At 35.7% G+C, this 17,465-nt stretch overlaps 1 protein-coding gene across 2 annotated transcripts in view; it reads right to left on the bottom strand.

The window, feature by feature from the left end:
• The window catches only part of fbxl17 (F-box and leucine-rich repeat protein 17), a 262,981-nt gene that overhangs the window by 149,863 nt on the left and 95,653 nt on the right, over positions 1-17,465 (bottom strand). For both annotated transcript variants that reach the window (XM_048211226.1, XM_048211227.1), the window contains exon 7: positions 10,036-10,166. In XM_048211226.1, the coding sequence (XP_048067183.1) occupies positions 10,036-10,166 (131 nt within the window). The remainder of the gene's footprint in view (positions 1-10,035; positions 10,167-17,465) is intronic.

Below are 17,465 nucleotides of genomic sequence, written 5' to 3'. Positions count from 1 at the left end.
GAGAACCGGCTAAGTGCCGCAGAAGTGCGCCTCCGCCGGGAATCATCGGACGGATCAAGTGGGCCTGAAGCGAGTCGCTCAGCACTCACGTTCCGAAAGCGGACCGGAGTAATTAATTTAGTTGTGGTGCAAATGAAAATATCACAGAGAGGAAACGATACGGCTAATCCAGCAGAGAGAGGTCAAGAGGCATACATTACTTCCTCACAGACAAAGTGTGAAAACACTCTCAGACTGCATCTTGATCTCATAATACAGAAAACGGTCGAGCAGACTGTGGCTGTTCAAGTGTCCAGCAAGGTCTTAGAAAAGAGAAAAGCTCATTCAAAAACATTGAAGGTTTACACATCTAAACACATCTGAGCAAGAACAGGCCCATCATCAGTCAACAAAACACTCTTTTCCACTTCTGCTCCTAAACTCTATCAATACTTGAAGACAAACAGAGAATTCTAGCCCTTGTGCGGTCTTCGTTTGGGGCTACACTCAGGGTCAACAAAATGTAATTTTGTAACAATATAATATATTTTTCAAAAACAAATGTAATTTTACTCTGTTTATTAATGTTTTTACTCAACATCTGTGCAGTTCTTGGAGGATTTGTGATATCTTTTAAATTTATATAAATATTTTTTAAATATGTTTTTATGCAAAAACAGCTTTTTATGTAAAATTCACTTTATAAGACACATTTCTAACTTTCATTCATGGGGTTAACATGGATAATTTGACAAGGTTTAGTGTAAGATTTTTGCCCATCTTTTGGAAAATGCAGTTTTAAAAGTAAAAAATGATCACTTTATCCAGTAGATGGCAGCAGAGCTCCACTATTTGCTATCTGACTGACTTAAAGACTCTTTTCACAAGTTTTTCTCAGTTGGATTCATATCTAAATGTTATGAAATTATAACAATAAAAATTACTTTTTGTCAAAGTTTTGTATTTTTTGCATTTTTTGAACTGAAAAAAATCAGTTTCATCCATGTTATCCCCATGAATGAAAGTTAGAAATGTGGGTCTTTTATAAAATACATTTAACATAAAAAGCTGTTTTAGTATGAAAAAAAACTATTGAAAAAATATGTATTTATTTATTTATATAAATTTAAAAAAATATCACAAACCCTACAAAAACTGCACAGATGTTGAGTGAAAACATTAATACACAGAGTAAAATTATTATTATTAAAAAAAAAAAAAAAAAAAAAAATTCTTACAAAATTACATTTTGTTGCATGCGGTTTCTGGAGACACCAAAGACCCTGAGTGTGACTTTTTTTTTTTTTTACACTAACATAAAAACAAGATATCATTTCAATTCTTTTTATTTGTAGATCTTAAAAGTGTTAACAACTGTACAAAGTGTCATGTCATGTAACTTTGTAACAATATATTTTTCAAAAACAAATGTAATTTTACTCTGTTTATTAATGTTTTTACTCAACATTTGTGCAGTCTTTGGAGGATTTGTGATATCTTTTAAATTTATATAAATTAGATATATTTATATTAATAAATTATTTGGACAAAGAGAACATTTTTTTAAATTTGAGCAAACATCATTTGCGGGTCAAAAAGACCCCGAAGACCATACGAGGGCTAGGAAAGTACTGAAATGAAAGTGTCATAAATGAGAAGCAAATGCTCTAGATCAGACGACTGCACACCTGAACTCCACATCATCTGCAGTGAAGCTGAAGGAGCACAAACACTCGGATCAGAGTCGATTAACCCTCTGGAGTCTGAGGCTGATTTGGGGCCTGGAGAAGTTTTGACATGCTCTGACATTTGTGCTTTTTTCAGTTGATCATAAACATATAAATGACAAAAGTGTCATTACACTGTATTCAGCACAAACTAGGCTACAATAATATGTGAGGAACATGTATGTACATGTTTGTGTTTTTGAAGGAATAATGTTTATGCGTGGTTACTGAAAAAACAAAAAACTTAAGTCACTGAAATAAGGCCAAAATTAAGTATATTAAATCTCTCACAAGACTTTTGGGTATTGGAGGTTGTAGACTAGAGTTTTTGCTTCAAAATTATGTAAAAATTATGCTGCCTACTCCTTCATATAAAACAATATATTGATTTAGTTTTTGTAAGACACTTTTTGCCAAGAAACACAGTATGCATGGAGGCGTGAATCACCACTGAATAATGGGCCATTCTCACCTGAGAAGACAAAAGAATTGCATAGTAATGAGCTGAAATGACTTGCATATTAATGAGGCATTTCAGTCAGGTAGGCTGTGAAAAAAACCTTCTGTGATGTCTCAAGCTCATCATGATATATGAAACATACAGAAAATATTATTACAATATAAAGTAATGGTTTTATATTATACTTTAAAATATAATGTATTTCTGTGATGCAAAGAGTCTGAATATAGGCTTTTAGTTTAAAAGCATGCACATTTGGAGAAATATTGGATTCTCATATGCTTATGTCAATTTTCTATACAGAGAAGTTATATTTATTTAATATTCATTGTCATTACTATGAGCGCTGGTGTTTTCAATTCATCCTTGAAGTCGGAGGGCGCTCTCTGTGCATTTTTAGTCCACAAATTCATCTAAAAGAAGAAGAGGCTATTCCATGAATGGAGTTTCCAATTCATACTGCAGCCGGAGGGCGCTAAAGAAACAAAAACTCTAAAATCTAAATCTAAAAATTTAAAATTCATCTGTAGAAGAAAAGAAAACAGGAACTAACTGCATGTCTTCTAGAGCTCCCTAACCATGACTTTTACATCCAGATAAACACTTTTCAAGACAATAAATACACGATTGAGACGATGAATGCATGTATTGCCTCTGAATTTGCGTCTGAATAGCGCTGGCTCTGTGGGCGTGGCCGCATTAGCGGATAATGAGCTGAATCACGGACTTCTGACATGGCTCTCTTTTCATACAGATTACATAAACACAGAAGGTTTGTTTTCGATTTGACTTAAATGATTTAAAACCTGACATCTTAACGTTTTTTTAGACATAAGTTTAACTTTTCTGTGATTAGTATTCACTAAGTTACAGTTCATTTTCTGAGAACTATCAGATTGGACTTCGTTCAGAGGGAGAGGAGAAATCACGCATCATGTTAGTTTTCTTTATTTTACAAAAAGCACAACATTGTGTTTTTACTCTGAGTGTATACAAATAAAAGAAGATATTCTATAGTTTCAATTGATATATTACTTATGTCTCTATGACAAAAAATGACGGAGTATTTTAAGTCTGTTTTGCTGCAATGTGAAAAAAAACCTGCAAAACGCGCCTGCGCGTTTTCAGACCTCAGAGTGTTAAACACACACACACTCTCACGGTTCGCACTCGGAGAATAAAGTGAAGCGTAATGCTGGAAGACATCAGGATCTCCACCTACTCAATTCCTGTTTCTTCTCAAGATCCGAGTCTGAAAGAGTCGCGTAAAACGTGTAGAGTCTCTGAAAAAGACACGAGACACTCTCTGATTCACATGAAGCTGTGTTTCAGCAGTCTCAGTCTTCTGCTGTTCACGATCGGACAGGTCAAGCCCTCCGTGAACGCCACTATCATCGCTGCTTAAATTTTCATGAATCAGCCTGTTGAATCAGACTGTGTGTGGCTCCGTCTCCACTGGGATTACATGGAGAAAGAGAGAAATGCAGAGAAGACTCACTTTGATGTGTTTTCACTGACTCTCATCTGCTGCACAACCACAATGTCAAACGAGGCTTTTACAGCCGACCCAAGACCAAAGCTGAAGATAAAGACGCCAACAACAGAGAAACCAAGAACAGCAGCGACAGGAAGAGAGAATCAGCGTGAGAGATATAGGAAAAAATAGAGAATAATATATGAAAATACAGAATTGTGTGTAAAATTCTGTAATTATTCTGTTTTTTTATATATATATAATTTTAAATAAAATTAAAGCTTCTTTGGACCAACTGATGTTAATTTTTATCCTCTTAAAAGTAAGTTTTAAGATATTGTGGAAGTAGAAAATAATAGAATTTTGCAAATGTAACAAATGAAATTTTGTGTTCCGTCTATTCTATTACAGTATATTGTATTACAGTAAATTCATATCATTATGAGTTTGAGTTATATCATTAAAAAAAATTATAAAAATATTGAAAATTATTTATATATATATATATATATATATATATATATATATATATATATATATATATATATATATATATATATATATATATATATATATATATATATATATTTCCTTCAAAATTCCAGGAACATGAGTTAAATAAACAGGGTCATTTGGACTTCATGTTGACTTTAGACAACAATAAAAAGACACAAAAGCATTTCTGACTTTTCCAAACACATCATAAAGTGTGAGTAACACTGAAGCGTATGTTTGATCCAGGACTCGTCGAGCGTCAGCGCTCATGAATCTAGTTATGTGGCTGTAAAGAAGTCAAATCAGTGTAAATTACAGCACAGTCTCTTCCAGCTCAAACTCTGACCTCACCGACCCAAACCCAAACCCAAGCCAAATCCCAACCGTCCCGCAACCCAACGGGAAACGCTGCAATGAAATCAATCAGTATTTCATAAAAGGTCAAGGCTGGGAATACTGGAAGAATCATAATGTGATACTGGCCAACCACATCTCCAATAAATCCAGAAATCATAAAAGAACAGGAACAGCAACGTTCAGCCGATTGTATCTGGGGCAGATTGTAAATTCAATATTGTGTTAGCGCTCAGGAGCGTCTGAACGAGCCTGCGGAGGCTGTAAATCCATACGGTAAAGGAGGAATATAAACAGCAGAAGGAATGTCCTCAACACTCGCCACACATTCTCCAGTCACACACGCTTATTAAACAAGAACAAAAGCGGATGAAATAACATTTGTCCAGGTTATTCATCATCACACGTGTGATTTATGTGCAGGAGGCTCATCTACAGTCGTCTAGGTCACATGATTTACTCCTGACATGAGGAAAATATGCCCAGATTCTCACACAACCACCGTCCGCCAAAACATGATGAATATGGAGTATTCCGGCGCTTCCCAACCTCCCGGACTCCCGTTATCCACTAAAATATTCAAACCTTTTTCTTTTCAAAATCCATTTCTGCTACTTGAAATAAACAAAACTGTACTAAAATAACTACAAATAATCAAAAACGAATTCTCATTCAAATTAATTTAACAAAATTACTAAAACATTAATTAAAATTAAAATGGAAAACACAATAACAACTAAAAGTGAATAATTTAGTAACTAAAATAATTAAAAATAAAATTTAAATAATTACATTTCACGATTCCAGACGTTTTAGGAGCTGAGCTGTTTTAACCAATGAATTTATTTGAATTTGCATAACTTTTCTAGTCGTTTGTGATTGGCTGCATATGAATTAATGAGAAGGATTTTACTTGCAAAACTACTCTCTAAAAAATGCTGGGTTAAAAACAACCCAAGCTCGGCTGAAAATTGACAAACCCAGCGAATGGGTTGTTTTAACTTTTAACCCAGTGATTGGGATGTTTTAACCCAGTGAATGGGTTGTTTTAACTTTTAACCCAGCGATTGGGATGTTTTAACTTTTAACCCAGTGAATGGGTTATTTTAACTTTTAACCCAGTGATTGGGTTGTTTTAACCTAGCGATTGAGATGTTTTAACCCAGCAAATGGGTTGTTTTAACTTTTAACCCAGCGAATGGGTTGTTTTAACTTTTAACCCAGTGAATAGGTTGTTTTAACCCAGCGATTGGGATGTTTTAACTTTTAACCCAGCAAATGGGTTATTTTAACTTTTAAACCAGTGACTGGGTTGTTTTAACCCAGCGATTGGGATGTTTTAACTTTTAACCCAGTGATTGGGATGTTTTAACCCAGTGAATTGGTTGTTTTAACTTTTAACCCAGTGAATGGGTTGTTTTAACTCAGCAATTGGGATGTTTTAACCCAGCAAATGGGTTGTTTTAACCCAGTGAATGGGTTGTTTTAACCCAGCGATTGGGATGTTTTAACTTTTAACCAAGCAAATGGGTTGCTTTAACTTTTAACCCAGCAAATGGGTTGTTTTAACTTTTAACCCAGTGACTGGGTTGTTTTAACCCAGCGATTGGGATGTTTTAACCCAGCAAATGGGTTGTTTTAACTTTTAACCCAGCGAATGGGTTGTTTTAACTTTTAACCCAGTGAATGGGTTGTTTTAACTCAGCGATTGGGTTGTTTTAACCCAGCAAATGGGTTGTTTTAACTTTTAACCCAGCAAATGGGTTGTTTTAACTTTTAACCCAGCAATTGAGTTGTTTTAACCCAGTGAATGGGTTGTTTTAACCCAGCGATTGGGATTTTTTAACCCAGCAAATGGGTTGTTTTAACTTTTAACCCAGTGAATGGGTTGTTTTAACTTTTAACCCAGCGAATGGGTTGTTTTGGGTTGTTTTAACTTTTAACCCAGTGAATGGGTTGTTTTAACTCAGCGATTGGGTTGTTTTAACCCAGCAAATGGGTTGTTTTAACTTTTAACCCAGCAAATGGGTTGTTTTAACTTTTAACCCAGCAATTGGGTTGTTTTAACCCAGTGAATGGGTTGTTTTAACCCAGCGATTGGGATTTTTTAACCCAGCAAATGGGTTGTTTTAACTTTTAACCCAGTGAATGGGTTGTTTTAACTTTTAACCCAGCGAATGGGTTGTTTTGGGTTGTTTTAACTTTTAACCCAGCGAATGGGTTGTTTTAACTTTTAACCCAGCGATTGGGTTGTTTTGGGTTAAATGTTTGCCCAACCTGCTGGGTAGTTTTATTAAACTCAACTATTTTTTTAAAATTAATGTATTTCTCGCTTAAAATAAACCCAAAGCATGTTGGAGATTAACATGTATTAATATGATTAATGAATAATAATTAAACAAAGTTATTAAATTGTTTATTAATAAATGTTCACCTTTTGATTATTATTGTTGTCTCTAGTCATTATGTGTCTGATTTTTAATTTCCAACATATTTTGGGTTCATTTTAAGCCAGACACATAGTCATTTTTAATCAATAGTTGGGTTAAATAAAACTACACAGCATGTTGGTTCAAACATTTAACCCAACCGCTGGGTTAAAACAACACAATCGCTGGGTTTGTCCATTTTTAACCCAACTTGAGGTCTAGATTTTAAATTAAAAGCCTTATATATCCAGCTTTTTCAATACCGTGAGAATCCTTATTCTTCAAAAACAGAAAAAATGGTGAATTAAAATAAGAAATATATTTTATATCATCTTATTGTAAAGCTCTTATTTTAAGTCACCTTGAGATCCACTGGATTATATAACCGACTGATATGATTATATAATGAATACAGTAAACATAGTTGTGACTGTATTATTCAACACCAGCTCTGGTACACTAACGCTTCACGTGTGAAGAGCTCAACGTGTGTGAAGGCATCAAGACGAGCATCTACCTGAAGAGCAGCTGGACGCTCCATCATGATTTATAAAGATGCCTGAAGCCTTTAAACGTGTCTGTTAAAGTGCCGACAGAGATGAAGACTCGTCTTTCTGCTGTTTGTGTTTAAGCGTGAAATCACTGCGGCCGCTATCTGTGACTTACAGCCGTCCGGCATCTGCGCTCTTCTACTGTACCTGATTCACTCAGGTCTCAAACGACAAACAGAAATATGACTGAGTAATCAAAAACAACAAAAACACGCAGCACAGGATCAAACGCTTCACGCATATGGAGAACAGATTTTCAAAATGGCAGTCGGCGTCCTGTGATGTGGCCGCCAAATGGGCTTCAGAAACCATCTGTGAGTTTCTCTGACCCGTCTATTAGTTAAATGAGAGAAATGGCTCTTTTCCGTGTGATGTTCTCTAGGACAGCGCAGTCCAGAGAGGCTAATGGGGACGTTTAACTGCATTCTGGCCTTTTGCTGCCGGATGGCCGCGGGTCACTGTGTTTTTCACTCTGGCGTGGGGTTCGACACCTCTTAGATGTCATTTCCTTTAGGCAAAACAGCAAGACATTGAGAAACTGCTTGAATGAATTCTTCAGTTCTCTACAGTGAGACTGAAGCTCCAGAAGAACTGAGAGGAACCAAACCAACGACTGCAGGAGACTCACACCAATCATTCAGAGGAGAAAAACCTCTCATACTGTGAGCTGCAGAACAATGAGGGACGAGTGAAGCGATTGTGACCATCCATCTGTCCATCCATCCATCTAACCACCCATCCGTCCGTCCATCCGTCCATCCATCCGTCCATCCATCCATCCATCCGTTCATACATCCATCTAACCATCCGTCCATCCATCCATGTGTCCATTCATCCATCTACCATCCATCCATCCATCCATCCATCCGTCAATCCATTCATCCATCTAACCACCCATCCGTCCGTCTGTCCATCCGTCCATCCATCCATCCACTCATCCGTTTATCCATCCATCCATCTGTCCATCCATCCATTCATCTGTCAATCCATCCGTCCATTCATCCATCTAACCACCCATCCATCCGTCCATCCATCCATCCGTTCATACATCCCCCATCCATCCATTCATGTGTCAATTCATCCGTCCACCCATCCATCCATCCATCTAGACACCCATCCGTCCGTCCATCCATCCATCCGTTCATACATCCCCCATCTGTCAATTTGTGTCCATTCATCCGTCCATCCATCATCTGTCCATTCATCCATCCATCCATCTCATTCATCCATCCATCCATCCAACCATTCATACATCCCCCCATCTGTCCATTCATGTGTCAATTCATCCGTCCACCCATCCATCCATCCATCTAACCACCCATCCGTCCACCCATCCATCCATCCGTTCATCCATCTAACCACCCACCCGTCCATCCATCCATCCATCCATCCATCCATCCATCCATCCATCCATCCATCCTTCCACTCATCCGTTTATCCATTCATCCACTTATCCATCCATCCAACCATTCATCCGTTCATACATCCCCCCATCTGTCCATTCATGTGTCAATACATCCGTCCACCCATCCATCCATCCGTTCATCCATCTAACCACCCACCCGTCCATCCATCCATCCATCCATCCATCCATCCATCCTTCCACTCATCCGTTTATCCATTCATCCACTTATCCATCCATCCAACCATTCATCCGTTCATACATCCCCCCATCCGTCCATACATGTGTCCAATCATCCTTCCACTCATCCGTTTATCCATCCATCCATCTGTCCATCCATCCATTCATCTGTCAATCCATCCGTCCATTCATCCATCTAACCACCCATCCGTCCGTCCATCCATCCATCCGTTCATACTTCCCCCATCTGTCAATTTGTGTCCATTCATCCGTCCATCCATCATCTGTCCATTCATCCATCCATCCATCCATCTCATTCATCCATCTATCCATCCATCCATCCAACCATTCATACATCCCCCCATCCGTCCATTCATGTGTCAATACATCCGTCCACCCATCCATCCATCCGTTCATCCATCTAACCACCCACCCGTCCATCCATCCATCCATCCATCCATCCTTCCACTCATCCGTTTATCCATTCATCCACTTATCCATCCATCCAACCATTCATCCGTTCATACATCCCCCCATCCGTCCATACATGTGTCCAATCATCCTTCCACTCATCCGTTTATCCATCCGTCCTTTCATCTGTTCATCCATCCACCCATCCGTCCATCCACAAATAGGTAATTTGCTGTTTCGCCTCCTCTAAGAAACATCTGCATGTGAAATGAGCGACAGAGCTTTGCTGTGATCACACACGAGCTGCGAGTTATCATCGCATGATAAAACTAAGAAGAAATTATTTATATAAAAACATTTGCATAAACTGAACTAATGCACTGTAAATGAAAATGAATCTAATCGAAAAAAATATGATAAAAGTAAAATGAATTTAAAATTAAAAATCTCACTTAACTCAAAGTAAAGTTAAGGTAAGGTCAAGTAAAGTACAGTAAAGCTGTCGATCACTGAGAATGTAATGCATGACATGAGCCCTTTAACGTGTATGTGTGTGTGTGTGTGTGTGTGTACCTGTCATTGATGGTCCAGTTGAGACAGAGGTTGAGGGACGTCAGGTTCCGGCACTTTCTCACCACCTCCATCACGGTCTCGTTGTTGAGCTCAGAGATGTGCCGCAGGTCCAGACTGCTCAGGTGCTGAAGCTGCAGACACACACACACACACACACACACACACACACACACACAAGGTCATCAGCAGGTGCAGTAAATGAAACACATTAGTCACTGAATATTCCTCACTGGAATATAAACGTCCCATTATCATCCGTGTGACTGTGTTTGACCTCCGCATGAGGAACAGAAGCATCTCACATGCTCTTTATTGGACTGCTTGATTATGGCAAAATTATGAATTAAATTATGAATTAACACAATCAAACCCAGCAGACGCACACATGCACAGACCGCGCATCATACTCTGAGTCTACAGCGAGCGCCTGCATGTTGTGCTCTTGACCTTAATGAAAGCAGAAATGTTCGCTCTGCTCAACAAAACGCTCGCTGCAGCGCCCGAGGCCGAATTACCCATGATTCCTGCTCCGCTCCTGACCCAAAAGACCAGGAGGAGAATTGGAGGCACGAAACAACGCAAAAAGGTGATGGCTTGAAAAATGTCACATAACTGCACATAAATTACACTGAGAGGTTATGATCCATCACAGTCCTGCAGAAAACACACCGTACAGAAACAGAAAGAGTTGGTTTAACACTATAAAGCTACTGTATCATATTTGATACGCACATTTCTGAGGCCTCAAATGATCAACATCAGAATTTCAGAATCAGCATCAGGGTTAAATTCAGTTTTGATGGACAAAACACTAAATCAAACACAAAATAACATCTGCTTTTAATACAAAGACACACATGCAGCATGTATGCAACATTAATCATGCATCTGCCCTCACACACACACACACACACACACACGATGTGGTCCTCGTAAATCTGTAAGTGCACTCAACAGTGGTCGGGTCTCCATCTCTGGCCGCCGCAGTGACCATCGAGCGGCTCTCATGCAGGGATGCGGCTGCATTGTTTGCAAAATAAAAGGGCATCAAACCGTGAGAGCTCAACATGAGCAGACGCAGATGAGTAAAGTTTGATGACAAACTTTGATGTTGGCTTGACAAAGCCAGGTCTGAAAGTTTAAAATAACTTTGAACAGCTTGAAGTTTGAAGGTTTTACTCAGAGAAAGTTAAAAAAAAATAAATGTTACTAGCATGTTTTAGTATGCTGCTAGTATGTTGCCAGCATGATTAACATGTTAACATGATTTCACACATTACTAACATGTTTTAGCATTTTGCTAGCATGTTTTAACATTGTTAGCATTTTTCAACACGTTGCTAGCTTTATTAACATGTTGCTAACTTTTTTTAACACATTGTTAACATGTTTTGTTAACATGATAACATGAATTAGCATGTTTTGCTAACAGGAAGTAACATGTTGCTAGCATTAATTAACATGTTGCTAACATGTATTAGCATTTTGCGAACATATTTTCACATTTTGCTAACATGTTTTAACACATTGATAACATATTTCAACACATTGCTAGCTTTATTAACATGTTGTTAACATGTTTTAACATGAATTAACATATTTTGCTAGTAGGAATTAACATGTTGCTAGTATTATTTAAAACATTGCGAAAATGAATTAGCATGTTGTTAGCATGTTGCAACACGTTGCTAGCTTTATTAGCATTTTGTTAACATGTTTTAACACATTGTTAGCACGTTTCCACACTTTGCTAGCTTTATTAGCATGTTTTTATTAACATGTTTTAACGTGATAACATGAATTAGCATGTTTTGCTAACAGGAATTAGCATGAACATGATTTATCACATTGTTACCATTAATTAACATGTTTAACATATTGATAGCATGAATTAACATGCTTGCTAACATGTTTTAGCATTTTGCGAACATATTTTAACATTTTGCTAAAATGTTTTAACACATTGTTAACATATTTAAACAAATTGCTAGCTTTATTAACATGTTGTTAACATGTTTTAACATGAATTAACATGTTTTGCTAGTAGGAATTAACATGTTGCTAGCATTATTTAAAACATTGCGAAAATGAATTAGTATGTTGTTAGCATGTTGCAACACGTTGATAGCTTTATTAGCATTTTGTTAACATGTTTTAACACATTGTTAGCACGTTTCCACACTTTGCTAGCTTTATTAGCATGTTTTTATTAACATGTTTTAACGTGATAACATGAATTAGCATGTTTTGCTAACAGGAATTAGCATGAACATGATTTATCACATTGTTACCATTAATTAACGTGTTTAACATATTGATAGCATGAATTAACATGTTTGCTAACATGTTTTAGCATTTTGCGAACATATTTTCACATTTTGCTAAAATGTTTTAACACATTGTTAACATATTTAAACAAATTGCTAGCTTTATTAGCATGTTGTTAACATGTTTTAACATGAATTAACATGTTTTGCTAGTAGGAATTAACATGTTGCTAGCATTATTTAAAACATTGCGAAAATGAATTAGTATGTTGTTAGCATGTTGCAACACGTTGATAGCTTTATTCGCATTTTGCTAACATGTTTTAACACATTGTTAGCATGTTTTCACACTTTGCTAGCTTTATTAGCCTTTTGCTAGCATGTTTTAACATGATAACATGAATTAGCATGCTTTGCTAACAGGAATTAACATGTTGATAACATGATTTAACACATTGCTAACATGATTTATTACATTGTTACCATTAATTGACATGTTTAACACATTGCTATCATTAATTACCATGTTGCTAGCAACATGTTTTAGCACATCGTTAACATGTTTTAACCTGAATTAACATGTTTTGCTAGTAGGAATTAACATGTTGCTAACATGATTTAGCACATTGCTAACATGATTTAACGTTGATTAGCATGTTTTAACACATTGCTACCATGAATTAGCATGTTGTTAATATTATTTAGCACATTGCGAATATGAATTACCATGTTGCTAGCATGTTTTAGCACATTGCTAACATGAATTTGTATTTTGCTAGCATGAATAAAATTATTTTTATAACTGAAAGGTTTAATGAAATCGTTCACTGAAATACCATCATATATAAAGGCGAAGTCCAATAGACGAGATGAATCAAATTTAACACATAATAAAATAAGCATAAAGTATAAAATGTTAATTATTTCTCAATATTTTAATTCTCCAATTATTACACACTGACGTAAATAAATAAATAGACATGAAGCATTGATTTCATTTTATCGTGATTTATTATCTTACATGTAGTCACATGACGTGATGACGTCATTATTCAGACTGACCAATCGGAATCAAGTATTCCAGAGAGCCGTGTCATAATCATTGAGCTTCATATTCTCACTACATGAGCCATAAAAGCCTGATGTATCAAATATGATGCAGATTGATTGATTTTTCTGAAAATTATTTAATGTGTTGGACTTTACAAGGTTAAAACACAAACGAAGCTAAACCAGACTCCGAAAGCAGCAGTTTTGCTTCTTTGCTTATTAAAATGACAAGTTATCAAGCGAAACTCTTTCCTCTTTCATTAATCCTGTCTTGAAACGAACACACTTAATTCAGCAGAGTCTGTCCTATACGTGATCTGAAGGTCTCCGGTGAAGGGAATGTGTTTGTTTTACACCAATATTAATTATTAAAGCTTTATTATCTAAAGAGGAGACGGCGGTTAAACAAATTAAAAAAGCGTCTCGCATAATTTGACGTTGTGTTCGAACCCGCCGCGGAGTTTAACAGCCCTGGTGTAAATAATAGAAATCTCATTAAAGTCATTTCTAACTCCAAACGTATTAGTACATGATCCAGCAGCAGGATGTGACATCAACACGGCTCATTTATCACCGTGACGACGGTCAGACGGGACTTCAAACAGTTCAAGAGAAAATTCCCCTCGGTCTGACCTTTGACCCTCGGAGCTGCCGCATTATATAATCACTCAGGGGTCGCAGAAGGAGAGAAACAGAAGTACAGAGAACGTTTAATCCATTACAGATCCGACATCTCACTGTAACGGTGGAACACTGATCCAGCGGAAACACCGCTTGTTCATAAACGCAGAATTCTCCAGTCATTTAGTGTGCTTAACTTGTGCGGTCTTCGTTAGGGCTGTACACTCAGACCGCAGGCAACAAAATGTGATTTTGTAACAAAATAATTCTTCAATGTTACTCTGTTTATTAATGTTTTTACTCCACATTTGTGCAGTTTTTGGAAGATTTATCATGCTTTTAAAATTTATATAAACAAATAAAAAAATATTTTTTTAATAGGTTTTTATACAAAAACAGCTTTTTATGTAAAATTCACTTTATAAAAGACCCACATTTCTAACTTTCATTCATGGGGATAACATGGATAATTTGACATGGTTTAGAGTGAGATTTTTGCCCATCTTTTGGAAAATGCAGTTTTAAAAGTAAAAAATGATCACTTTATCCAGTAGATGGCAGCAGAGCTCCACTATTTGCTATTTGACTGACTGAAAGACTCTTTTCACAAGTTTTTTTCAGTTGGATTTAATATCTCTCATATATTATGAAATCACAATTATGACAATAAAAGCTACTTTTTGTCAAAGTTTAGTATTTTTTGTAATTAAAAAAAACAAAAAACAGTTTTTCAATATTGTTACATTATGATGAGAAAATGGACAGAATTCATCCTCAAAATCAACATTATTGAATTTTTTTTTTTTTCAGTACAAAAACATGCTAAACTTTGACAAAAAGTAGCTTTTATTGTCATAATTGTGATTTCATAATATTTAGATATGAATCCAACTGAAAAAAAACTTGTGAAAAGAGTCTTTCAGTCAGTCAAACAGCAAATAGTGGAGCTCTGCTGCCATCTACTGGATAAAGTGATCATTTTTTGCTTTTAAAACTGCATTTTCCAAAAGATGGGCAAAAATCTCACACTAAACCATGTCAAATTATCCATGTTAACCCCATGAATGAAAGTTAGAAATGTGGGTCTTTTATAAAGTGAATTTTACATAAAAAGCGGTTTTTGTATAAAAACCTTTTCAAAAAAAAAATTTATATAAATTTAAAAAATAAGAGAAATCCTCTAAAAACTGCACAAATATGAAGTAAAAACATTAATAAACAGAGTAAAAATCACATTTGTTTTTTTTAAAAAACAATTATTTTGTTACAAAATTACATTTTTTTGCCTGGAGTCTCTGGAGACCCCAAAGACCCTGAGTGTGACTTTTTTTCTACACTAACATAAAAACAAGATATCACTCAAAGACCCCAAAGACACTATAAAGGTTAAACTCCACCCCCGCAAGCTCACCCTCATCTGCATACACTCTCTGCCACGCCCACTTCTCAACATCCAATCAACAGCCAGAGCATGGCTCCTTCATTTTGTCTTCATCTTTAATCCGTTACACTCAGATGTACGTCACGATACAGAAGAAAAGATCTGCCGCTACTTCCTTTTCATCACGTCTTTAACACAAATTAAAGTCTGATTGATCTGGAGAGTTCATATGTAACGAGTTAATATGTAATAAAGCCAAACTGAAGGAATCAGGTCATGTGCTCTGAAGTTCTCCTCAGTTTTAGAGAGGCATCATCTCACATTCTGCACACTTCCCTCTCTTCCTCGGAGCAGAGATTGATTTATTTCATGAGAAGCTCTCTTTGGGCCTTTATAAATATAATCCACACCTGAGAAAGGCCCGAAGCTTTGATGATCTGAATAAAAACGGTCCCTCTGGTGGAGAAGTGACTAATTTCACATTCGGCGCTCTGAAGTGGAGTGAAATGGAAATGTGTGTCCGAGGAGAGACGGAGAGGCGCGGCGAGGCTGAGCTGGGACTTCATTTAAATAACTATTGTGCCTGCTGATGCCACAAGGTGAATCGCATAATGTAATGATATCTTTACCAACTCCCCACTGCTGGAAAATGAGACTCAGCAGTCCTGAAGCTTCCCGTGAAAGTTGAGACGGAGAATCACTTCAGGAACTCTTTATATATCATGAGAAACCAGCTCAAACCAGTGATAGCGTCACTAATGACGGCTAGATGACCACCGAATCACTGCACAAATGATTCCTTTGAACTGATTCTTTTTAAACTTATTCAAAGATTTGTAGTTTGTAATATTACTATTTTAGTTTGCACATTTTTGCATGTATGGAATACCTGGATGTTACTGTTAACAAACTAAAATGATGAAAAAATGTTTTACATTAATTAAAATAAAGCTGAAATTAAATAAAATGTAAATATTAGATGGAAAACTTTAAAAACTTACAAGAAAATTAAAAAAAAAAAGCTGAAGTACTAAAATTACTAAAATGAACGATAAATAGAAATATACTGTATATATAAAATATTAATTATATATAATATTATATATAAATATTTTGAAAATATAAAAGCTAATTCAAAATATTAATGAATACTTAAATTTCTAATAATAAAATTTATTTTTTTTTTTTTTTTGTACTACACCGTATCCCATAATGCACTGTGCTCAAACCGACCTTCCATTTTGAAAAAGACACATTATTCTCGATTCATTTGAGCAGACGATCAAGAGCTGTGACATCATTAATCAATAAAGATATTAAAAATGTAATTACATTTAAATACTGAACACTAGAGAACTTAGTTTGGGAGTAAAACTGTGGGTCACATGTTCATAAACAACACAAAATATGTGTTACGTATGTGGCGGAAATAGTAAGAGTAAAATTAAGTGATTTCACTTGACATATTGGATTAAATAATGCATAAAAGATTCAGTTCAAAAGAATCATTTGTTTTTAATGCATTGCACTCATTTAAGTTTAGTAAAAACAAGTGATTCTTTTGAACTGAATCTTTCAAATGATAATTAGAATTAATTTGATTCATTTGTCAGATTACATACAATGCAGTAAACTAGTATTTCAGTCCAAATACAGCTAAACAACTAAGTTTGGGAGTAAAACTGTGGGTCATGTGTTCATAAATGACAAAATATATGTTATATAAGAGTAAAATTAAGGGATTCCACTTAACATATTGAATTAAATTATGTATAAATGATTCAGTTCAAAAGAATCATTGGTTTTTAATGTATTGTACTCATTTAGGTTTAGTAAAAACAAGTGATTCTTTTGAACTGAATCTTTCAAATGATCAGAATTCATTCGATTCATTTTGTCATCTAGCAGTCATACGTGACTAGCATTTCATTCTGTGAGTCACGTGTTCATAAACAACACAAATAATGTGCTATGTGTTTAAATTAACCCATATTGGTTTAAATAACCTATAAAAGATTTAGTTCAAAAGAAACAATTGTTTTTAATAAACTTTAATAAAGACAAATGATTCTTTTGAACTGAATCTTTCAGTTTTAATTTGTCATACATGA

The sequence above is a fragment of the Megalobrama amblycephala genome, linkage group LG12, assembly GCF_018812025.1.
Source record: "Megalobrama amblycephala isolate DHTTF-2021 linkage group LG12, ASM1881202v1, whole genome shotgun sequence".
Classification (NCBI taxonomy): domain Eukaryota; kingdom Metazoa; phylum Chordata; class Actinopteri; order Cypriniformes; family Xenocyprididae; genus Megalobrama; species Megalobrama amblycephala.
This window is presented reverse-complemented; position numbering and strand designations above follow the sequence as displayed.